The 26,365-nt window shown below is 42.1% G+C and overlaps 1 protein-coding gene across 3 annotated transcripts in view; it reads right to left on the bottom strand.

Annotated features, from left to right (window-relative positions):
- Positions 1-2,201: 2,201 nt before the first annotated feature.
- Positions 2,202-26,365, bottom strand: part of TMCC3 (transmembrane and coiled-coil domain family 3) — a 283,494-nt gene continuing 259,330 nt past the window's right edge. For all 3 annotated transcript variants that reach the window (XM_033952781.1, XM_033952782.1, XM_033952780.1), the window contains 3 exons: positions 12,003-12,916; positions 4,624-4,759; positions 2,202-3,263 (listed from right to left, as the gene is read on the bottom strand). In XM_033952781.1, the coding sequence (XP_033808672.1) occupies positions 2,961-3,263; positions 4,624-4,759; positions 12,003-12,901 (1,338 nt within the window). In that variant the 5' untranslated portion in view covers positions 12,902-12,916 and the 3' untranslated portion in view covers positions 2,202-2,960. The remainder of the gene's footprint in view (positions 3,264-4,623; positions 4,760-12,002; positions 12,917-26,365) is intronic.

Genomic DNA, 26,365 nt, shown 5'->3' with positions numbered 1-26,365 from the left:
AAACAAATACTGCAACTTATAAATGAGGTGGAGAAAAAAGCCTCAGAGCAGAGCAATCCAGCAGCAAAAAACCCCATTAACATTACAAATGCTGCTCTATAAGATCATCAGCATAAAAACCCCTTCCAATCATTAGTTTGCTGTGCATATATGCTAAGCAGGGGTCTCAAAGTCCCTCCTCGAGGGCCGGAATCCAGTCGGGTTTTCAGGATTTCCCCAATGAATATGCTTGAGATCTATGTGCATGCACTGCTTTCAATGCATATTCATTGAGGAAATCCTGAAAACCCGACTGGATTGCGGCCCTCAAGGAGGGACTTTGAGATCCCTGTGCTACAGTGTATAAGCTGCCTTTATTCACTGCAAGATTGCTTGTGTTTGGCATATTGAGGTTGGAGGTTTTTTATGCCGATGATCTTATATAGCAGCAGTTGTAACATTTATGTTTTTGTTGCTGAATTGCTCTGCTCTGAGGCTTTTTTCTCCACCTCGTTTATAAGTTGCAGTGTTTGTTGGCATCTTATGCTATTAGCTTTTTTCTTTACAACAGTTAATATTAAGTTTGGAAATTTAAGAATTTGGACATTTAGAAAATGGAAAAAAGGGCCATTTTCTAGCCACAGAAGTGGCCTTAGCACACAGGAAAGACCTGTGTAAGGAGTGTGCTAAAGCCACCTTTTGTTGCAATTTAGTAAAAGGATCCTATTGAGTCTTTTTTTTTTTTTTAAAGTCATTTTTATTGAAATTAGTAACTCGTCAGTCAAGCAATGGAAGAGCTAAGGGGCACCATTGTAGGGCTGTGCTTAGGGCTAAGTCTGACTTAATCCAGCCCTGAGAACACCCTAAAAGGTGCAAAAAAAAAATAACATGATATACAGGGTGCCCACAAAAACACTCCTTGATTTTAAATGGTTACAAAACTAAAATTTGTTGGAATATTCTTTCACCTTTGAGTCTACAGTTTCATCAACTCAAAGTTTCATATGGTATAGTTTCATTCATAGTTTATAGTTTATTAACATTTGATTGAACGCTAATCATAAAATTTGAAGCGTTATACATTAAAAATAATATAAATATAAATGGGAAACGAACAACAACCCAAACAAACTTGACAGTGGAAGGGAAGTGGAATGTGAGGAAAAGAGGGAGAACTACAGTTTGTGGAGAAAAGGAACATAAAAGGTTAAAAACAAATGGGATATGAAAGTGTAGGGATTGGGGTGGGGGGGGTGACTTTTTTAAAAAAAGATAGAAAGAAAGGATGAATCAATCGTAGGCATCTTTAAAAAGAAAGCATTTTTGACTGCTCTTGAATTTATCCAGATTTTGTTCTGCTCTAATATATAATGGGAGGGAATTCCAGATTGAAGGAGCGGTGACAGAAAAGATGGAAAGCATAGCGGGTGCCAATAAAATATTCGCTCGATGTGCGCCCCATTTGCTACTCGGCAAACATCAATGCAATAATCGAGCTCAGACTAGACTCTCAAGCATATCCGGTGTGATCACATTTATAGCTTCAGTGATGCGTTCCTGCAGATCATCCATAGTTGCGGGTAGTGGAGGTACATACACTCCGTCTTTCATGTACCCCCAAAGGAAAAAGTCACAAACAGTAATGTTCGGTGATTTCAGGGGCCACTTGAGGAACACCTGGTCATTTTGTCACGTTGCATTGTCAAGGGTGAAAGTGTAAGTGAATGTGTAAGATCTTGCTAGCCGTGCTTTTTGGGACTTGTATTTGCTGTCATCTTATTTATAAACATATTCCAATAAGTTTTGATTTTGTAACCATTTAAAATCAAGGAGTGGTTTTGTGGGCACCCTGTACAATAGGAAAAAAATAAAAAAGAACGGAGGTTCAAAAGAGAAAGCACTGAACTAAGAACAGAGTTGGTTTTAGAAATGTGAAACTTGGGCATTTCTTCAGGGTAATAGCTTTATTGTTTGTTATTTTCAGTAGTTTCAACCAACCTTCAAAGAAGCGTGGGATGAACACAGAGGATCTAGAATCAGAAAATAATATTAAATATTGAACTAAGGCCAGTACTGGGCAGACTTGCACGGTCTGTGTCTGTGTATGGCCGTTTGGTGGGGGATGGGCTGGGGAGGGCTTCAATGGCTGGGAGGGTGTAGATGGGCTGGAGTAGGTTTTAACAGAGATTTCAGCAGTTGGAACCCAAGCACAGTACCGGGTAGAGCTTTGGATTCTTGCCCAGAAATAGCTAAGAAAAAAAATTTAAAAATTTAAATTGAATCAGGTTGGGCAGACTGGATGGACCATTCAGGTCTTTATCTGCTGTCATCTGCTGTTATGTAACCTGTGCTCTGCTTATATCTATCACCAAAAGTAATAATAATGGATTCTAACATAAAATAAAGAAATAATAATGCCTGAATTTAGAAAATAAAAATCCCTGAAAGCATAGTCCACCTGTCTACAATCTTGATCCTAAATATTCCCATTTCTTAAAGTGTCACGTGTGAGTAAACGTGAGCGCTCACTGCTTTCTATAAACACTGTGATAAGCACTTGTGGTCACATACAAAACGAGAATGTGGTTATGTGATGTGAAAATTCCACAGTAACAAAGATGATAAGTTTCTGTGAGACAAGGGAAGGTTTGTGTCCAACCTGGATTAACATTAAAAAAGGCATGCTTACTCAATAACATGATGCTGGTGAATAACGTGGGATTCTGCTCATCTTCCATTAAGGCAGTGCAGGTGCCCAATGCTCATGTCATCTATTAACTAATCAACTATGGCGCAGTTGACCATCTTTCTTGTTAAAATATTTACATCTTGGGAATTTGATAGTTCGTGCAATTCTCTTCCTATCTACTGTATATATGTACACATCAAAACTAAAATTTTGTAGCTTTCCTTTAAAATAAAACTATATATTTACATATGTATATATACGTACATATATGAAAAAGGATACACTTGCCAGTTTATCTGGGTATTATTGTCCTCTCTATGGCACAAATGATGTGATCCCAGTTCTTACAAAAAATCGCCAGGAGGGTGACGGCAAAAAAAGTACACATGATATGAAATCGACTCTTCATCAAGGGTGCGATGAACTTGGCAATGGTGGAGACGCACACCAAGATGACCGTCATGAAGGCAACGACGACGTTGATGCACTTTCCCAGGAGGACTTTGGCATTGATGGTTTCTGACTGCACGGCCTGCTGTTCTTGCTGATGGAGCTCCAGTTTCGAAATACGAGTTTGGCAAGACTCTAACGCTTCCTGCCATCATAGGAAATGCACATACATACACACACAAAAAAAAAAGAATGAAAGAATGTCTAATGCTGTCAATATATTTGCATAAAAAACACATCCCTTCAGCTATTTCAGCATCCTGCTGGATGGGCTACGGAGTGTAATGGTCAATATTTCTGCTGCAATGTAAGACTGCACACCTCTCAGCTCTTCATCAATTTTGATTTTTCTTGGCTATTCTGCTAACGTATTGCTAAAGGGCTCAATTTAAAAAAAAAAAAATACTGTTTTCATTTAGTACCTACATTTTAGACTTCTAAATGTATGTGGATTCTAAACAAACTAAGTATATAGGATGAGGAAAAATAAAAGTAACCCCCCTAGCTAGGCACACAAGTACACTGGGCCCCCTGCCCTGCACCACCCCACCATGCGCCCAGGCGGAAACAGGAAGCTGCGTCAGAGGGAAGCTTTGGGCAAGCAGCACCGCTTGCACAATTACAGTTCCCGTTGCCTTTCTTACCCGCGTTGCTTGCTTGTCTTATTTTCTGTTGGTGGGGGGTTGCCGATCAATGCTGGAGGGGCCAATCGCCGTTTGGAAAAAACAATGTTGATGCCTTCCTTCATCCTTCATCAGGCCCCCCTGACCATTTCGGGCCCTAGGCCCTACTTGGCCTATTGGTTAATCCTGCCCTTCCCCCTAGAGTTTTTTGCTGTTTGCTCAGCAAACACTTGGAATTTCAATATGAAATTTTGCAGCTTTATTTAATGTTTAATATATGTGCCAAATAGAATGAGGTTATCTTTAAACAGTGAAATTACAGACTTTTTAACATGACCACCCAGCAATTTTTGCAATTTCTCTGGCCTGCTGCTCGCGTCGGCCTGGCTCCCCTCTGAAATCACTTCCAGGTCATGGGGCTAGGAAGTGATGTCAGAGGGAAAGCTAATGCCGGCGTGAGCAGCAGGCTGGAGAAGCTGCACATGCTTGTGAAGATTTAAAGAGATACATGGGAAGGGAGGACACGAATGTGGCGGGGGGGCAGGGAAGGATCAGGGGGCAGAGAGGAGGGCACAGGGGTCACAACCACACCCAGCACCCTCTACCCTTCCACACTACTGTCGGTGACACCTGTTGGCCAGATTTAGAGCTGATGAAACAAGGTTTATGGCAGTGTTCTTGGCCTTAGAAATGTTGCTGGAATGAGCAGACCAGAAGCATTTTAAGGCCTTTTAAAGAAGGGGGCATAATCCCCAGATGGTTGTGAATGAAGGTTCATGGTGGAAGGATCCCAATCTTGGTTTTGAATGAGCTGAAGGTAAAGGGAGTTCTAGGCCAAAAAAAAAGATTTCCAAAGAATTCAGCAGGCTGGCAGAGCTATACCTGAATATCTCGGGACCTTTCATAGGCTTGGTAGGCTACTTTCTCTTCTATGCTGGCAAGATCTTGCTTCAGATTGGTGGTTTCATGCTGGTGCAGATCCGTCAAGTCATTGAGCTGGTCTTCCAGGCGCTCATATCTGCTCAGAAGAAACAATGTAGGCAGCATTTCACCAGCTTTAAAGCAACTATACAGTTTGCATTCAAAGATACTCACAGTACGTGTAATTGGAAACACACTGGTCCTTAACACAAATAATGCCAGTGGTTTTCAGCCCAATCCCAAAGTCCGCAAGAGCTCTGGTTTCCATGGAAACCAAATCATGCAAATTAGCAGGTATTTTGACCTCCCACAGATTCATTATAGATATTCTCACAGCAGACTCATAGAAGGGGGGCTTTGAGCACTAGACTGAGACTCACTGAATCAGATACTGATGACAAATCACTTAATAACTGGAAGAAAAATTTGTACTACGTGCAAGTTCTTTAATGCTAATAATGTGTATGGAGCTTCCATTCCATTAAAGAATTTTGCAATGATATCACACTTGGGGCACCCAGCTGCCTCGGGTGGAAAATTCCATGTATTAACTTCTGTAATATAAAATAAAGTTTGTTTATACATTTTTATGGCTTGCTCTATCATTAATATTAATGCACAGTACTCCCTACCCCAGGGATATAGTAAAGGGTTGTAAAATTAGAGCACCTGATAATTCAGCAGAGATTTAAAATGAGAGAATGTGACTGTCAAACTGAGAAGGGTAAGTTATGGTGCATCAGCCATTCTTCCAACATCTCCACCACTACAGGTCCTGCCTTGCCAACCAGTGGTGTAGCCATGGGGGGGTGACGGGATTGCGAATCTAGAAACATGCATTTTTTTCAGCCCCCCCCCCTCCCAGATTTCAGCACTATCTGCTGCTATGGCTGACAGGGGTCTCTCCAAGCCCTGCGAGTGGAAGCAGTCCTTTACCGTCAGCCTGGCAATTGATAACTCTTTCTATGATCTGCCACCGCTGCTCCTGGTCTTCCCCCCACCCCTACCTTCTTGGGGTTTTTTTTTTTTCTAAACTGAGCATGCATGTGGAGGAGCCACCTGTCCTATGCATGTACGGTTTTCACATATGAGCATGTGTTGGGGGGGGGGGGTAGCAGCCCATGCACACTGCCACTGACTTTCAGGTTCTTGTTTGAAGGACTGCTTCTGCTGACAGGGCTTGGGATCTTCACCAGCTTAGCTATTTGGGAGTCACAGGGGAAGGCATAGACAGCAGGCTAGGAGCAGAGAGCAAGGGGGTGGGGCAAAAATGTTGTGCCCGCTCCCCAAGGTCTGGGCTAAGCAACTGCTGCCCCCATTCAAGAAAACCATTGGGCAAAAGCCTCCCATTATACAATGATTTTTGTATGCTCAGTTTTTTCATTGTGGAAGGTTATTATTTCTCCTTCCAGGAACAGCTAAAATTGAAGATGTGCCCTTTTAAAACTATGCAAGCCAACTGTCATTCAGCAACTCATTGTTTGCCAATCTTTAAATCTGGCTCTTAGTGGGTTCCACACAGTTCATCCTATGTAAAGTCTCCACAGATTTATTTGACAGCTTTTTTGAATGGACTTTTTATACTGAGTATAATGTTTATGTATTTGTGTGTTTTATGATTTTTCAAAACCCCATTAACTCAGCTATGCACTCAGCAGTACTTCACTAATAGGATAGATTTCACTCCAGCGTTCAGGAAGGGGGCTTATTATTCTCTCCCTCACTGAGTTTCCCCTTGCTTCATTTCTGTAAGCTTCCCAAGTAACTGCTGCACAAAGAAAGAGGAAGCTCATACGCTGCCATATTCGGAAACTAAATGTTTTTATTTGCTGGTTTCTGTAATCTGCCTCCCAACTAAACTAGATCCCCTTCCAACAACTCAATGTTCACAAAACAAAAACAGCAGGAAATAACTTCAATCAGGAGGATGCAGATAGCAAAACAAACATGCAGATCTCTGTGCCAGCCAATTTAGTTCTTTGACGAATTGCTTACCAAATTACACATAATGGGAGCAAGAGAAGCCACCCTTGTGATTGCAACATAAGCCAAAATATTCAAGTGTTTATTGCATGGAAATGAGGAGAGTTAGGCCACCAAGGAGTTCATGCAGTAAGCCTGCATTATTACAGCCATGTGCTTAATGCACGACTTCTAGCACCAACCTAATGCCAAGCTTTAGCTCCCCAATGGAGTAGCCAAATAGCAAGCAAATAGCCCAGGTGCAAAAAAATAAAATATGTGCTATCATGGGAGTGCTTACTGGTCAAATGCACATACAAGTCTACATTATTGTTGGCATTAGGTAATCTGCATCCTCTCTAACCATAAACCTGGACCCCCATGCCCACTTCTTCAACACCACAAGTCCTCCAGAGTACCTTCCCCTACAAATGATGGTAGGCCTCCCCATCCCTTGAACCCATAGCACCAATAGCTCCCCCCCCAGACTCCCCTACCCTCCCAAATGTTGGTAGCCCTCTCCCCCACTCCCAAACTTCACAAATGCCTGCCCTGGTGGCCAATGATTCTTCCACAGCCCTTCCACATGTGAGGACCAGAATGTTGCCCACGCACTCTTGCCTCTGTGCCGCCATCTTGAAAAATGGCTTTGCACAGCATAGCATTGGTCCCCATCTAGCAGGCTATAAATAAATTATTTATAATTTATAGCCTGCTAGATGGGGACCAATGTAAACATACACAAACAGCAAATAACAAACAACAAAATACAATGGGCAATACACATAAAAATCATAAAACATCTTTACATACGGTAATTATAAAATACATCTTCAAAAAGACAGTTCAAAGCTGGTGCCAACCACAACTTAACACTAAAACATAGACTTAGAATATATGCTTCCACTGCTTGTGCCAAAAGCACGTACAAATAATAGTTTTTACCTCTTTTCTAAATTGACAAAAAATGGTCAGTTGACGCATAGAAACTGACAAGGCATTTCATAGAACCGGGCCCCGAACTGACAACATGGAATTCCTTTTACCAGCAGGTTTCACGGTTATTAAGGATGGAATGTCCAACCTCAAACTGTCAGCAGATCGCAACTCACAGGTAGGAGAGTACCATCGAAATAGTGAGCAGACAGCTATAGGACAATTGCTTTGAAGCAGCTTGAAAATCAAACACAAGATCTTAAATTCTACCCGCATTTCAATAGGCAGCCAATGAAGTGCGCATAATATCGGGGTGATATGATCAAATTTGGACACATGCCAAAAAGGCGAGCAGCGGCATTCTGTGCCATCTGCAAGGCATGCAAAACACACTTAGGCAACCCTACCTAAATAGAGTTGCAGTAATCCAACAATGGTGTTATCAATAACGTAACAACTGTCTGAAAGTTGTCATCTGATAAATAATCATGCATGCCTCCTCAGTAGCCGCAATTTGAAAAACACACTGAAATTCACACCCTTAACGTGAGCCTTAAAAGACAACAATGAATCTAGCATATCTACATTGCTGACGTACAACAGCCTCCCCTGCTAAACAAATTTCAGCGGTACATGAAGCCAAGTTCTTCCCACAGGCCAAAAATAATACTTTTTTTTCATGCATGCATTAAAGCCAAAGTAAGCTCGTGCGAAGCTTAGCACACTTTACTGCATCAGCTCCCAAGGGTGCAAAACTCCTTCAAAAGCATTTTGTATAATTAATACACTTGAACACCCCATTTCCCATCAATGTAAAATCAGGCTTTTAACTCTCAGTTTATAACACACATTACATAATTATCCAGCATTTCATGCCCTGCACTTAAAAATGTGCCAGAGCTGAAAATGGAATACCTGTATCTCTCTTCTTTCACTGCCTGGGAAATAAATCCATAGTCTCTTTTAAACTGAATTTTTAATGTCTCTATATCTTTCACTAACTGGGACTGGGCTTCTTTTATTTCCTTCAGTTCCTCCAGGACCAGAGAGAACTTCCCTTGGCTGTCGAGGGTGCTGGTTCTACCAGCCCCAAAGGATTGATTTCCATTACTGTCAGCAGAGCCAGAAGTCCCACTGGCTTCTTATTCTGCAAATGGAACTCCAAAGCATCCACTACCAGCACCAGTGTTGGTGCATTACAGACGATTCAGTATGTATTCACATGTGTAAAATGACAAGAACAATTCTACAGCTGGGTAGGTATAGAAGTGCACACAAACGTACCATTTACAAGCATATGTGCATTATCCCCCAGATTTGGGCACACTGCCAAGATGTGCATGCAAATGAATTGGTTAATGTTTAATCTAATCTTCGGTTTATATACCGGGTCATCGTCAGAGCTCGACTCGGTTTACAAATAGTCAGAAAACTATTGCTATTCATACATAAATGGTAAGGAATAAAGCAAAGTTTAAAATAAGAAATTCATCATAAAAAAGTGCTCTTAACCATTAATAATTGGGTACAACAAGAAATTATTGAAGTTAATTGGCATTAAAATTTTTGCAAGCATCTGGCTTAAAGGCTGACTGAGACCAGTAGATTTAGTTCCAGTTGATGTCAAATCCATGGCCAAAATTCACCACTCAATTTCAGCCAGAACCAAAGCCAAAACTGAAAATGATTTGCCCTCCTGGCAGAAAATACACACCACTGTACCCCTCTCCCCTTAGAAAATGTGTCACAGCATAACCACCCTCCTGGTAGAAGAACTGCCCCCCAACTGCCCAACCACCTTTCAGGCCTTCCTTGGTTACTAGATGTCCGGATTTACCCGGACATGTCCTGTTTTTAGAGGATGTGTCCAGATAGCTTTTCAAAACCCGGTACTTTGTCCGGGTTTTGAAAAGCTTCCAGTACGGGACATTGTCGGGAGGGCATCTGCACATGTGTGGATGCAACGCAGTGATATTACATGCTTGCATGTGACATAATCACGTAACACCTGCACATGCACATATGCCCTCCCAGCGCGGCTCTAAACTAGAGAGCTGCACGGGAACGGGGACGACGGACTACTTCAGCGTCTTATCCTCTCCATCCCCCCAGCACCCTTTGCGCGGTCCAACAGCTTCCTCCCGCCAGCAAGTTGTGCATCTCCCTCTCTCTCTTCCCCTTACTTTCTCTTCGTGGTGATTTCTATAAGGCTATGCCTTGTATTGTAGCCGGAGCCTTGAAGTCGCGTCACGTTGGCTGCTGAAAAAGTCTCCTCTGATGCAACCGGAAACAGGAAGTTGCGTCAGAGGAAACTTTTCCAGCAGCCACACGCGACGTGACTTTAAAGCTCTGGCTGCAATACAACACATAGCCTTATAGAAATCGTCACAAAGAGAAGGTAAGGGAAAGGGAGGGAGATGCACTGCCGGATGGCCGGAGGGAGAGAGGGGGATGCCGGACTGCACGCTCGTTCACCGCACGTGCTCACTCCTTTAACTGCAGAGACAAGACCATTCACTGCTCCACGGGGCAGTGAATGGCTTTGTCCCCGTACTGGCGGTGACCTTTTTTTGTCACCATTTCTGTGGGTAACAACCACTGGGTCATTCTCTAATTGGCACTCATATGCAGTCTCAAAATGGCTGCCAGAACCTCCTGTGGCCCTCCCAGGTGTACACCCCCTTTACAGTTGCCTGCACAATTTGCAGAATCTCGATAAAGGACATAACTGCTAGTTAGTGCCAGTTAACTCCAATTATAGCCAATAATTGGTTAACACTAATTAGCTGCTAATTCTTAAATTAAGTTATGCATGTAGCTGACACTGTTCTACTACTTATACACCTAAGTTTATAGAATTAGGGAGCTACTGATGCAAATAAATGTTAACTACCTACATGTGCAAACAGCAGTTTTAGAAAGTTGCTATTTGAATATTTATATCCTTGGCAGACACACACTCATCAAGGAGGGTGAGTGTAGGCAGCTCAGAAAATTATGTGTGTATTTCTGATTTTACAACAGAAATATACAATTACTGCAAAAAATCTAGGCATCAGCATCTAGGCCAAAATTCACCACTCAATTTACTCCGAGGCATGTGTTATGCATCAGGCAAATTAGATACACCAGAGATTTAAGAGGCAATCGTGCTGACCTCTCTGGCATCACTTCAAAAGACTGGTATGTTGTTAAGCAACTTAATTGGCTCTCTGGACGTCCAGTTTCATAAGATCTGATACTTCCACGCCTAAGTGCCAAAGTTCATGTGCACAGACTGAAAATCAGCAGACAAGACAGGTAAAGGGAGGCGCTTAGACAAGCCAAACCTCGAGCGATGCTGCACTAAAGAGAATTCATAAAGTCAAGGCTACTATTCACACTTCATATAATGATACCGTGACTAGCACAGCCAAAAGCAGCATCAATCAAATACATGTAGAGATCTAGGGATCTTCGGACTGCAAATCCGGTAACGTAACTCAGACTTGCTGCAATCCTCATTAATCCCAATTGCTTGATCTCATAGTATTCTTATTTAACTTTCTACTTTCTTATTAATACTTTCCTGTTAGCTTTTTAAAAAATTTCATTAAGATGAGAAACAATAAATGTATCTTGCAGCACCACCTCAACCTTCAATCTTTTCATCAGGGAGTGATGTGTAAATAAATCAAACTGACTCGTTGAACTTTCATACTGAACAAGAGTTCAAAATGCTGCTCTGATGCTGCAAGATAAGTTTATTGCTTCTCATCTTAATGAAAAAGCTGACAGAAAAGTATTAATAAGAAAGTAGAAAGTTAAATGAATAAGAATACTATGAGATCAAGCAATTGGGATTAATGAGGATTGCAGCCAGTCTGAGTTATGTTACCAGATTGGCAGTCCGAAGATCCCTAGATCTCTACATGTATTTGATTGATGCTGCTTTTGGCACATAATGACACGTGGACAAATTTTCCCATCCCGTCCCGAGTTCTTTTCCTGTCCCTGCCCCATTCCTGCAAGCTCTGTCCTCATCTGCACAAGCCTCAAACACTTTAAAAGCATAAGTGTTCAAGGCCCTGAACAGTTAAGACAGAGATTACAGGAATGGGACAGGGACCGCGACAAAACTTGTGGGGACGGGACAGGTAAATTGAGTTCCTGCGGGGACAGGGAAAAATTTGTCCCCATGTCATTCTCTAGCAGAACTCTCTTTTTAGATGCGATGCTCACTAAAATGGCTGTTCTTGCAGGAAGTGCCAGCACTCACACATGCACTCCTGTGAATCCATATACTTATCCTTCAAAAACCTTTTGTATAATACACTTGAACACCCCATTTCCCATCTATGTAAAATCAGGCTTTTAACTCTCAGTTTATAACACACATTACATAATTATCCAGCATTTCATGCCCTGCACTTAAAAATGTGCCAGAGCTGAAAATGGAATACCTGTATCTCTCTTCTTGCACTGCCTGGGAAATGAATCCGTAGTCTCTTTTAAACTGAATTTTTAATGTCTCTATATCTTCCACTAACTGGGACTGAGCTTCTTTTATTTCCTTCAGTTCCTCCAGGACCAGAGAGAACTTCCCTTGGCTGTCCAGGGTGCTGGTTCTACCAGCCCCAAAGGATTGATTTCCATTACTGTCCGCGGAACCCGAAGTCCCGCTGGAGCAGTCATCGTCACTGATATATTTCTGTTTAGCTACTAGGGTGGCACTGCCACTCAGGTTCCTAGGCGTGCTCTCCGGGTGAAAGTCATCCAGTGTGGTTTTCAGGTGAGCAATGTTGTCAGCACTGCCAAACTTGTTCCGAATCAGATTTGCAAATTCTCTTGACTTGTTGAAAACAAACATAGGGGGCGTCAGGGAGACCCCAGGCACGCCTGGCTTGCTGCCCTCACTGTGACCCAAAGTCTGAGCACCACTGCTGACATCTTTCAAGGAGTGTTGTAGGTCCTTCAAGTTATCTTTGGAGAGATCTTTGGAGCTTTTCGACGACCCGTTCTGCTCAGTCTCCTTCAGCTTCTTGTGATACTGTTCCAGCTTCTTCTGTAACTGAGCTATGGAATGAGCTGACTTCTGGTTCTTTTTCTCAAACACTTGCTTGATGCGTGCAGCCTGCTGCTTGTCCGCACTGCTGACCAGCTTCAGGTATTCTGCCACATTTCCATCACGGGCCGTCTGTTCAATTTTGATCTGCTCGGTAACTTTAAGGATTTTTTGCTTCAGGCTATCTGTGGTAAGCTTGATTTTGTGAAAATCTAGAATGCTATCGGGGATGTCAAAATTGAGGTTGGTATCTGATCCCCCACGTCGAATATTGAGCGGCAAGCTGAGGGTGTTCATATCAGACCTGTCGACCTGAAAGAATATATCAGAAATTAATTGTCATTATTAAACTTAGGTAAAAGGTTTCTCTCTTTCTCTAATCCAATAGCTTCCAACCCACTACTTGGGTGTCATCTAACACAGTGGCTCCCAACCATGTGCTGGAGGACCACCAGACAGTTGGGTTTTTCGGATAGCCCTAATGAATATGCATGAGAGAGATCTGCATATATTGAAGGAGACAGGCATGCAAATCTCCATGCATATTCATTAGAACTGTCCTGAAAACCTGACTGGCTGGTGGTCCTCCAGGACAGGGTTGGGAACCCCTGATCTAACAGACCTGGATTTCAGAATATCCAAATGGTCAAAACTTTGAAATAGCTAATAAAATTAAAATCTTAGATGTAACACTAGATCGTTATTTAGCTCTAGAGAATCACACTGATCAAATGATTTAAAAATGTTTCGCAGTTTTGTGGAAACTTAGAACTATCAAAAAGATTTTTGATTCAGCTTCCTTTAGGACAGGGGTCTCAAAGTCCCTCCTTGAGGGCCGCAATCCAGTCAGGTTTTCAGGATTTCCCCAATGAATATGCATGAGATCTATGTGCATGCACTGCTTTCAATGCATATTCATTGGGGAAATCCTGAAAAACCGACTGGATTGTGGCCCTCAAGGAGGGACTTTGAGATCCCTGCTTTAGGATATTAATACAATCTACCACTTTAACCACCCTAGATTATTGTAACATCGTTTACTTGGGATCATGTAAGAAAACACTCACCAGACTGGGTCTAATACAGAATGCAGCAGTATGGTTGATTTTTGGCTTGAAAAAGTATGACCATGTGAGTCCTTTTTGCTTACAACTTCACTGACTACCTTTTGAGGCTAGAGGTTTTTTTAAATTAGGTTGCATTTGCTTTAAAGCAGTGTTCTTCAATCGCCGATCTGTGGACAGGTGCGAGTCCGTGGACCGGTGTCGGCCTGCAGAAATTTCCTGCCAGTCCGCAAGGCTGGCACGTGCATCGGGCCCCATTCAGTGCTTTTCAGCCGCCAATCCACGGTGCGATCATCGTGGTGTTATCTTCGGGCCGGCTCCCTCTTCCTGAGTGCTGCAGTGCTGAAGAGGATCCTACTCGCGTCCTGCGCCTGAACCGGAAACCTTCTCTCTGACATCGTGACGTCAGAGGGAAGGCTTCCAGATGAGGAGTGGTATCGAAAGGTTGAAGAACACTGCATTAAAGTGTTGTTCAGCTTAACTCCAGCATACCTATCCTCTCAACTTAAATTATTCATGTCGAGTAAAAATATAAGAAATTCTTGCATGTTTATGTACCCCATGCCAAAAGCTTGCCGTTTCAAGAATTCATTGGAAAAGACAATTGCTTTCCAAGCAGGAAAAATGAATTCATGGATGAGTTCTTTGATTATTCAAACAGTCTTATTATCTATTTAGAAAGTTGATGAAAACCTGTTTGTTTGAAAGATTTGTACGCTGATTTTATTGTTGTATTTTACTGAGCTTGTATTTTTTTCACTGAATTGTCACAGTCCTCTTGATGTTAACCGCCCAGAACTATTGTTTGGGCAGTATACAAAAATAAATAAATAAATAATTATAATTACAGTCAAACCTCAGTTTGTGGGTAAGGCAGTTTGCGAGTGTTTTGCAAGACGAGCAAAACATTCTCGCAAATCATGCTTTGCAAATTGAGCGTTGACTGGATTTGCGAGCCCCCCCCCCCCCAAACACAATCCCTTACCCTGATCTGGCACCAGCACCAACGCACAGGACGTGCTGGTGCCTGAAGATCCTGCCTCTTGCCTGGGCTGGCCCTTGAGCATCTGCGCATGCTCAAGGCCTTCTGGCTCCCGCTCTCACCGAGATTCTTGGAGAGAGCGAGATCCAGAAGGTCTTGAATATGCACAGATGCTCAAGGCCCAGCCCAGGCAAGAGGCAGGATCTTCGGGCACCGGCACGTCCTGTGCGTTGGTGCTGATGCCGGTGCCAGATCGGGGTGGGGGGATACCGGATCATGGGGAAGGGGATATGACGCGAGTGGGGGTGAGATGCTGGTGGCCTCAGGGGGGGGGAAACAAATCAAGCGAGTTTCCCTTACTTCCTATGGGGAAACTTGCTTTGATATACTTTGCTTCTGGAACGAACTATGCTCATAAACCAAGGTTCCACAGTATTATTATTATTATTAGTATTTTAGCCCATTACATTAACGGGTGCTAGAAGTCTGGTTGGCTCTCGTAGTCCCTTGCCCCCCCCCTTCCCTTTCCGTGGTCCTGACTCCAAACCTGTTGACTCCAGCAGCGTGTGTAGAGTGATGCTAACGCTGCTGGAGTCGGCAGGTTTGGAGTCGGGACCGTGGGAAGGGAAGGGGGGGCGGCAAGGCAAAGAACTTACTTTTACCACAGCAGGGAGTCCAGCCGGCAAGTGTAGTTAAGTGCTGTAAGGCTGGGAACCCGCGCATGCACTCCTGCCACCACGGACCTACATCTCACGGTACAGGGAAAATGGAACATGCAGGTAGGAGTGTGCATGCGCGGCTAGGGTTTTATTATATAGGATAAGGGAGTGGGTGCAGTTATCAACATGGACTACTGTTAAGACAGGTTATTGTACCACTAACTCATGCTATTTTAGCACAGGTTCCCTTTTATGTAATGAGACTCAGGGCCTCTTCTATCAAACCGCGCTAGCAGTTTTAAGCGCAGAAAGCTATGCTGCTCCCGACGCTCATAGGAACTCTATGAGTGTCGGGAGCAGCGCAGCTCACCACACTACAAACTGCTAGCTCAGTTTGATAGAAGATGCCCTTAGTTACTAATAGCTTATATTAACAGTAAATTAACCTATAATATTTCCGGTAAAACAAACAGCTATCGGTACCTCCAGACCTGCTGGTAAATTTTTCCCTGTAAGAGGTGGGTGTTCCTTTATGTGCATCACAAGGAGAGATAATTTAAATACCCATTTGCAATAGAGTTCTCGGTGGCTGCTATGGCAATCGATAAAAGCCCCCGTGAACCCATTTGAGCATGGAAGACTGAGCTACTCTGCAACTAAGACTGGCCACAGCCTGTTTTATGTGCACACCAGACTTTTGTGCTTTGGGGCCTCAGTTGGGAGTCACACATGGAGTACACACAACAGTTAGGTGAGTCTATATTGTCAAAGTTCTGATCATCAGAAATGTTTTAGTTTAAATTTATTCATTCAGTTTTTTGTACCACTCTCCCAGGGGAGCTCGGAACGGTTTACATGAATTTATTCAAGTTCGCAAGCATTTTTCCTTGTCTGTCCCGGTGGGTTCACAATCTATCTAATGTACCAAGGACAATGGGGGGGATTAGGTGACTTGCTCAGGGTCACAAAGAGCAGTGTGGGTTTGAGCCCACAACCTCAGAGTGCTGAGGCTTTAGCTTTAACCACTGCACCACTCCAGAAATCAAAATGTAGTAAAAGTGAGCCAAGTATAAGACAATCAAGCCATTGTGACATCACTGATGAGGTTAGCTCTTAGGCATTGGTGGAATGAGGCATTATGATGTCACAGTACCAGCTCTGGTTATTAGAGGCTGAAGCTTTTCACACTATTTATTCAATTTCCTATATTCTCTCAGGTGAGCTCAGAATGGTTTACATGAATTTATTCAGGTACTCAACCATTTTTCACAGTCTGCCCTGGTGGGCTCACAATCTATCTAACATACCTGGGGCATTGGGGGGATTAAGTGACTTACCCGAGGTCACAAGGAGCAGCGTGGGTTTGAACACACAACCTCAAGGTGCTGAGGCTGTAGCTTTAACCACTGCGCCACACTTTTTCCATACTTGAGCATTACTAAATCATTTTCTCTTAATATTCTGCATTACATACTTGCCTTTTTATGTCTCTCTTATAAAATGTGTGGCTAGTGTAAAGTAGAGATAATCATTTGTTGCATGCAATGCCAAGAATTTTAAGACAAATTAATTACTATGGTTATATCCATTACTTAGTTAACTTTAGAACTTTGCATAACGTTGTAGAGATAAACACAAGTCCCACCACTATCTTCCTGAAACCATTTCTTCTCTACTGCAAAACGTCAAGGCATCGTACTAAAACAAATTAAGAACATAAGAAGTTGCCTCCGCTGAGGCAGACCAGAGGTCCATCTCGCCCAGCGGTCCGCTCCCGCGGCAGCCCATCAGGTCCATTGCCTAAGCAGTGGTCCTTGACTATTTCTATAACCTATCTCTACTCCTATCCCTACATCCTACGTCAACTCTTATCTGTACCCCTCAATCCCTTTGTCCTCTAGGAACCTATCCAAACCTTCTTTGAAGCCCTGTAACGTGCTCCTGCCAATCAAGGGCACAGCGTTTCCAGAGGCTCCAGATTTTGCATGGGAATCTAGCGTCAGCAATGTTTCCAGAACGTGCTGTACCTATTGCATGCACTAGTCTTCAGGAAGTTCACATGACATGCAGAATGTTATTTTGCTTTAGTTAAAGGTTTAACACTTTGCTTGCCAAGTTTGGTCTGGATATTCAAGTTGCTTGTACAATCTGATCTCAGATGAAATGCCAGGTCCAGGGACTGTTTCCTCTCATTTAGGAGCATTTCCTTATGGTGTGAGTGGATGGAACATTAAGACATAAATTCAAGACTCCCCTCCTGCCCCTGGTGCTTCATTTGCTCCTCAGGAAGTTGCTACCTCTTGGATCCAGTTGAAGGCAAGGCCTTTCCTGACAGTAAATCACATTTATGTTTTACATTATACAAATGATGGGGTCAATATTCAGCCTGAAGTGCTAATCTTTTTTTTTTTTTTAAATGCTGGCCACCATGGGCTGGGCTATTCATATCTAGATTCCAGTTCTGGACCTTACCCTTTATATAGGGTTGCCAGATTTTTCAATTGGAAAATCCGAACCCTCTAGGCCTGCCCACAATCCTGCCCTAGCTCCACCCTCCACTGCCTGCTCTTGGGCAGGAGGACATCTGCATGCGTGGATGTCACGCAGTGACATCATCACGTCACACGCACGGATGCCCTCCTCCTCGACACTGATTTCTTCAAAGCTGTTCAAAACCCGGACAAAGTGCCAGGTTTTGAAAAGCCATCCAGACCCCCGGACATGTCCTCAAAAGGAGGACATGTCCGTGGAAATCTGGACGTCTGATAACCCTACCCCTATACCAGCATTGAATATCTAGCTATAAAGTGGCTGCTGCCAGTTATCTGGGTACCAACAAATAACTCTCTGGATAAAGGGTCCAGAGAAGAGCGACTAAAGTGGTTAAGGGGCTGGAGGAGTTGCCGTACAGTGAGATATTGGAGAAACTGGGCCTTTTCTCCCTTGAAAAGAGGAGACAGAGGGGACATGATCGAAATGTTCAAGATAATGAAGGGAATAGACTTAGCAGATAAAGACAGGTTGTTCACCCTCTCCAAGGTAGGGAGAACGAAAGGGCACTCTCTAAAGTTGAAAGGGGATAGATTGCGTACAAACGTAAGGAAGTTCTTCACCCAGAGAGTGGTAGAAAACTGGAACGCTCTTCCGGAGTCTGTTGTAGGGGGAAACACCCTCCAGGGATTCAAGACAAAGTTGGACAAGTTCCTGCTAAACTGGAACGTACGCAGGTGAGGCTGGATTCATTTAGAGCACTGGTCTTTGACCTGGGGACCGCCACGTGAGCGGACTGCTGGACAGGATGGACCACTGGTCTGACCCAGCAGTGGCAATTCTTATGTTAGGACACTCATTTTGCTCTCTTAACTGTAACTCCCAGCTCTGCCATAGCTCTCTCATGTATTGCTCCAGCAGGAACTGGACAGAGCGGAAATAGGCTGACCAAATAATGCTGCTGAAAATCTGGAGATGGACCTGGTCAGTGAGGCTTTTTGGATTGGACCATTTCAGCCCAGATAGGTCCCACTAAATATGAACTACAATTAATTTTACTGATGCACCATGTAGAATTCTTGCCTACTAGAATGTGAAATGCTATAGCATTGCAGATTTAGAGTATCACTCCCAAAAGTGCATGGTGTGATATATACCTGCATAATGGGTTAGATTTAACCAATACCGTTCACTATAGGTTTATCTTTATATAGACACTGTGGGACCTGTTTACTAACTTGTAATAAGATTTTGGAATTACTATGGGTAAAATGACCCAAATCAATCCACAAAAACGACATTGGCTCCTTGTTTGTTTATTTATTGGGGATTTATTAACCACTTTTTCATGAAGAGATTCACCCAAAGTAGTTTACAATATCAGGTACTCTTAAGTATTTTCTCTATCTGTACCTGCAGACTGACAATCTAACTGTGGTACCTGGGGCAAGGGAGGGTTAAGTGACTTGCCCAGAGTCACAAGGAGCAGGCTGGGATCAAACACTCAACCTCAGGATGCTGAGGCAGCAGCTCTAACCATTGGGGATATGCCACACATTTTACCATTCAGTTAATGCAGTTCTTTACAACGCATTTGCTAATGAAAGATAACACAATATTCTTTGCTATACCTATTCAGATAACATCAACATCGGGCTAGATTCAGTAAAGAGTGTCCAAATTGTGGCGCTGAGAAAAATCAGGACTGAGCACTATTCTATAAAAGGCATTCTGGGTTGGAATGCGCTTTATACAGTAGCAACTAGCGTCGACAAGATAAAAATTCTCAGAGTAATCTTAGATAATAAACTAAACTATCACGACAAAATTAACTCTGTCATCAAAAGCTGTTTCCACAGGTTGTGTATGATTAAATCTTTGGCCAATTTCCGCACTGAACACTTTAATTCATTCACTAATATCAAAATTGGATTACTGTAATTCACTTTAGAAAAGCATCGAACAAAAAGGAAATTAGAAGATTACAAATACAAAATACTGCAATAAAAATGATCACAGGTAAAAGAAAATTTGATCATGTCACATTGGCTCCCTATCAACCATAGAATAACTTATAAAAAGGCCCTTATTACATTTAAAGTCCCACAATTCAAAGCTCCATTATTTCTGGACTGAGTCATCATCCCGTATATTCCTCTCCGCTCCCTACGATCAGAGGACAAAAACCTGCTCACTATTCCACCCTTACAAATTATAAATACTAGGCGTAACACACATTTCTCTGTCACTGCTCCTCAAACCTGGAACCTACTATCTGCTCCAGTAAGAGAAGAAAGAACCCTTGAAAAGTTTAAATCAAAATTAAAAAGCTACTTAATTAATTTGCCTTTGGAACTCAGTCAATTTTCCCACTTGAAGCTGGCAAGCACTGATCTAATAAAACCCCTTTTGTTTTATCCCTTCTCTGTTCTCTTATACCAATTTGTAGTTCCTCCCTACATTTCCCTCATCAAAAGTACGTCTTTGATTCCCCAAATATTGTTTGCCTCCCCAATTTTATTTTTTTTATTGTTCATCGCTTTGTAATCTGTGAAAAATATAGTTTTGTACCGCTACTCAGAATCATACCCAAATTTGGATTACCTTTATAGAATCTGGGAGTTAATGTACAGCGACTCCATGCATTAATTACTGTATAAGGTGCATTCCCCACCCCCTCCTGCATCAGGAAGTTAAGGGGTAAATTCTAGAAATGAAATTTGAATAAATATAAGAATCATGACAGTCTCCACTGCCAAAAGTTCCATAATTCTACTCCGAGTCAAAAATCCCCTCTGTTCCTCTTTCATTTTCAATATAATCTCACTACACTTTCGACCTGGTTTACAGCACAGCACAACTACTCATGAAAGATCTGCAGAGTCCACAAAGAGAAGTACTAAACATTCCACAGGCATATTGTTTGGTTTTTCGAGGGGCTTGTGTTGTGTTTCCTCTTTCATTTTCAAACATCTTTGCTGGAAAGATTTATTACATCTAGAGGAGAAAGGGATGGCAAAGTTAAGCACCATTCCTCAAAAGATAAACATGCAATGCCTCATTTGTATTAAGTTTAGAAAAAAAATAAATGTGCAGGAGATCATTCTTCTCATGTTCCTTCTCACTTTCACTGCTGAATTTAACTGTTCTAATTAGTTTTGTGAAACTGCACATCATGCTTTTCATGAATCATATTTTTTAATTGGTTGTTCCAGCAGGCACCTCTCTAGCAAAGGAATCATTATTATATTGAACAGAATGATGAAATAGCATTTTAAATGCACACACACACAAAAATGCTGCTAATCAGATACATGCTAATAAGAGGGATATTTACCCCCCTCTTTTACGAAACTGCGATAGCAGTTTATAGCATGGGGAGCCGCACTGCTCCCGACGCTCATAGGAACTCAATGAGCGTCGGAAGCAGCACGGGCCATTCAGCGTGGCTCCCGACGCTCATAGGAACTCAATGAGCATCGGGAGCAGCATGGGCCATTCAGCGTGGCTCCCGACACTCATAGGAACTCAGTGAGCGTCGGGAGCAGCACGGGCCATTCAGCATGGATCCCGACGCTCATGGGAACTCAATGAGTGTCGGGAGCAGCACTGGCCATTCAGCGTGGCTCCCAACACTCATGGGACCTCAATGAGTGTCGGGAGCAGCACGGGCCATTCAGCGTGGCTCCCAACACTCATAGGAACTCAATGAGCGTCAGGAGCAGCACGGGCCATTCAGAGTGGCTCCTTGTGCTAGAAACTGCTATCACAGTTTCGTAAAAGGAGGCCTTAGTGGCACTAACCAGACAGTGTTGGTCCATAGGTGGCGCTGGAGATTATCCAGTTAATGGTGATATTCAAACTGCTAACCAGATACTTTATATACTCAAATATAAACTCATCTGAAAATAAAGTAATATTTTCCCATAAATGAGGAAGAGGGATGTTAAATTGAATATAAATGGAGGATTTATATTCCTCCCTTCTCTTCTGTTGCTACCGCCCCCTCAAACTAGAAAACTGCGCAAAACTGAGCATGTGCAGGGCAGCAGTGGAAGCCCACAGACACCTGCTGCTGCCTGCCAAGTTTGGTAGGCAATCTGCCCACCTTAGGAAAAGGTCTTTAGCTAACAGGGCTTGGGGATCTCTGCCAGCTAGGAGGGGCACCAACAGGATGGGGAGAGGGAGGAGATCGGGATTGGGGGAAAAAGGTTTGTGCCTGCCCACTTTGGGCTCAGGCCTATCTAAATCTGGTGGTCTAGCTAAGCTGTTGTTACTGGAGTTATTTCAGTTTTTGAGTCCTGTTAGCCAAAGCAGCACTGAGAAGTTATAGAGGTGGCTAAACCTTTAGGCTCCTTTGAGATTCAAAGAGAAGTAGCCATTTTGACTGCCTTTTACACTAACCAACACAAGAGGAGATTTAGATCTCTCTCTCATACTTTAAGTTTATTAAAATCTTTATATACCACATATACAGTAAAACCTTGGATTGCAAGTAAAGTGTTTTGCAAGACAAGCAAAACATTTTATTAATTTTTAACTTGATATACAATGCTTTTTACAATCCAGCACTACACTCGTTCGGGCACTTGTTTTTCCTTTAATGCTGTTTGTTGCAAAACCTTATCTACCACGGACCCCTGAGGAAGGTTTGTTGTCCGAAACACGGACCGTGTCGGGTCCCTTGGTTGGTAATAAGGTTGTATATACCATTAGAGTTTGAAATAAACAGTGCTTGCATCTTGTACATAGTCTGCAGTTGTTTTTGGTTTTTGCTTCTTGCAATACAAGTATACAGTATACAAACATCATAACTGAACCGATGATTCTCTCTCTGACACTGCAAGAGTGTAATGACTGTTCTAAACGAGCGAGGTCTTGCAATACAAGTACGTACAGTATTTTGTATTAAAATTTTTGGGTTCTGGAACGAATCATAGTTTCCATTATTTCTTATGGGGAAATTTGCTTTGATATACCAGTGCTTTGGATTACAAGCATGCTTCTGGCACTAATTATGCTCGCAAACCAAGGTTCAAAGCGGTTTACAATACAACTCAATCAAATTTGTGAAAAGAACTCCATTAAAAAAGAAAATTAACATTTCTAATACATAATAACCTATTAAACTAAAATTAATTATTAACAATAAAAAATTATAAAAATAGAAAATTACATAAATGCAAATTAATACAAACTGATGCAGACTGCTGTCCAAAATTCAACTAATCAATTTAAAGCTGTATTTTGTGATGTTTACGTCTAAAAAGAATATTCACTCTTCAAAACTAAAGATCTGTCCTCTTCAAGAAAAAGAAGACTTTTGTACAGCACCAATTGGTGTAAATGTTGTGATGTGGTAGCTACAGGATACAAGTTTACTTGAAGATGGGCCCAAGCTTGTGTTTTTCCATTTTAATTTCCTTGAGATAAGAAGGGCATGCGATAAATGCCCTTTCCTGTCCTTTCAACCCCCCTTCCACTGGCCTTTTCTGTCATGTCAGATGGAAGATTGTAACATACTTATTCCTTCATGCACATTTATTTAACCCTTTAATTGGCAGATGGTGAAATGGCTGCTTTACATAACAATGTTAAATGAGAGCAACAGTGCCAAATAATAGGCATTTGGAGATGCAGATCTCCCATAAGAACCATAAAAGAGCAAATCTTTTGATTTGCCTAATTCAATTAGCACAAATTTAGAGAAATACAGTGACCAATATTAATGTCCAGGCTCTGGCATTGAATATCTAATTTACGCAGCACCGGTTAACACATGACCGCTTAAGTCAATATTCAGAACTTAAATGGCCATGGGTTGCCGCATAAAGATAGAACTGACTTTTTTGCGGTCACCAATTAAGTGCTTTACATCGGCACTTAAGTGGTCAATTGCTGATTCAACCCCCAGAATCCCCTCAAAATAGCCAGTGTTTACTTAGTTATTAACCGGTAATTTTCAGGGATGAAAACTGCTTAAGGGCCATTGAAAATTAGCAGATAGCCTCGATCAAGTAACTTAACCAGTCAACAGCCATTTCTGGCCAGTTAAATCATTTTGAATATCAACCAGATAGCCTTTTATCTGCTGTCATCTTCTTTGCTTCAGTTTCACTGGTGGTAGTTAAAAAAAACAACCTCAGAAAGCCAGTCAAATATACGTGCGACATCTCTATTTTAACTTCAACCTGTGACTTTGCTATGAATGCACTTCTTAGCCACCCTACTTGAACGCTTGCTAAAAAAAAATGCCAGTGAAAAACTCATTTCCATTCTAATCACTGCCAAAGAAAAACAAGTCTGCTGAAAGAACTGGACATAAACAGGAAAGCGACCAGAAACTCCAGTGCTCATCCTAAGTCAGAAGCTTTATAAATCGGCTAAATGATGCCAGACAGAGAGAGCTCCAGCACTTCAAAGCCCCACCACTTATTCAAATAAATTCCTCTTCAAAAATTCATCTCTCTTTTATCTGAAGAATGGTAACATGTGACTTCAAAAAGTCACAGCCTGCATCTTTGCTTTAAATAATAAATCGCAGGCATCATTTATTTCAACTTTTCCATTACTATTATAAGGTTTTTCTCATTTTTGCTAGATTGTCACTTTGAATACGTATTGTGCTTTGGGGTTTCATTTTATTTTAATTCAGTTTTATGCTCTGTGCTGTTTCAGTGTTTCTTTTCTTCTTGTGCAGTTTTGCCTTTGCGCCTTTAGCAGAGCAATGTCTACATACATTTTATTTGGTGGGGGGTGAGAAGCTTTGGATTGCTTTGCCAGGAGCTCTGCGCTTAGGTGCAGTTAGACTGGGTTTCAAGAAACTGTTGAAAACGTAATTATTCGTGAACGCTTTCATGTAAAGAGATAATGTGAAAATTTAAATACCTGCAAATGTTTTTAATGTGATAGATATTTTGAATTGTGTGAGGTGGCTTTGAAGAGCTAAGGGCTCCTTTTACTAAGGTGCGCTAGCGTTTTAGCGCACGCAGGAAATTACCGCATGCTATGCTTCTATAACTAACACCAGCTCAATGCTGGCGTTAAGGTCTAGTGCGCGCGGCAATGTAGCGTGCGCTATTCCGTGCGTTAAAGCCCTAGCGTACCTTAGTAAAAGGAGCCCTAAGTGTTTTTTCTTCTTTTCATTAAACATGTATGTAATATACAATTTTTTATGTATGTTTTTATGTAAACCGTGTAGGTATTATACGATATATACATTTTTTAGATAAATAAAAATAAAAGTTTCACAGTCTTCAGCGAAAGCAGTTGTCCTCATTTTTATAACATTCTATTTAGAATCTGACTTATAGGCTCTGCGCCAGTTAAGCTAGCGCCAGTGCCGGGCCTTGTATAGACTCCAGACTTCCTGATGAGCAGCGGGAAGGTGGCAGAAGACGGAGGGTTCTTCATCGCTGGAGTTAACTTGGTGTTGCCCGGACTGAAAATACAATCCTGAATTCCTTTTTAGAGAGATCAACCCATTTTAACTTTGCAATGTGACAAAAGTACATTCTGAAACTCTAAAGTACTGAGATTCCTACCATCAATACCGTGTTTTCATGTTTCTTATTCTCAGTTTCCAACAATACCATCTTTTTTGCCAACCTACTGTTTTATTTATGAATTTGATGGTATGCATCCCTGTTAAGCACCTAACTCCCCTGTCTCTCCTTTCCTCTAGGGTATACATATTCAGGGCTTCCAGTCTCTCCTCATAATGATAGGAGGCTTGCACTAGAAGACGTATGAGGAGAGACTGGAAGCCCTGAATATGTATACCCTAGAGGAAAGGAGAGACAGGAGAGATATGATTCAGATGGTCAAATACTTGAAGGGTATTAACGTAGAACAAAATCTTTTCCAGAGAAAGGAAAATGGTAAAACCAGAGGACATAATTTGAGGTTGAGGGGTGGTAGATTCAGGAGCAATGTTAGGAAATTCTACTTTACGGAGAGGGTAGTTGATGCCTGGAATGCGCTCCCGAGAGAGGTGGTGGAGTAAAACTGTGACTGAGTTCAAAGAAGCGTGGGATGAACACAGAGGATCTAGAATCAGAAAATAATATTAAAAATTAAACTAAGGCCAGTACTGGGCAGACTTGCACGGTCTGTGTCTGTATATGGCCGTTTGGTGGAGGATGGGCTGGGAGGGCTTCAGTGGCTGGGAGGGTGTAGATGGGCTGGAGTAAGTCTTAACAGAGATTTCAGCAGTTGGAACCCAAGCACAGTACAGTGTAAAGCTTTGGATTCTTGCCCAGAAATAGCTAAGAAGAAAAAATTTAAAAAAATTAAATTGAATCAAGTTGGGCAGATTGGAAGGACCATTCAGGTCTTTATCTGCCGTCTTCTACTATGTTACTATGTAACTTACAATAAAACAGGATCAAATCCTAAAACACTATCACAGGCTTCTTGTTCCGCTAGTGGATTCCATTTGGATGTTATTTCTCTTTAACACCGCTAAGTTTCAATCGTTTTCATGGGAAGTGAAACATCAGCCAATTGTATTTATTTACTTTTTGCATCTAGTATTTCAGGACATTGAGGGTTCAAGAGACATACG

This window comes from Geotrypetes seraphini, chromosome 7 (assembly GCF_902459505.1).
Source record: "Geotrypetes seraphini chromosome 7, aGeoSer1.1, whole genome shotgun sequence".
Lineage (NCBI taxonomy): Eukaryota > Metazoa > Chordata > Amphibia > Gymnophiona > Dermophiidae > Geotrypetes > Geotrypetes seraphini.
The sequence above is the reverse complement of the archived record's forward strand: the minus strand, read 5'-3'. Positions and strand labels throughout refer to the sequence as shown.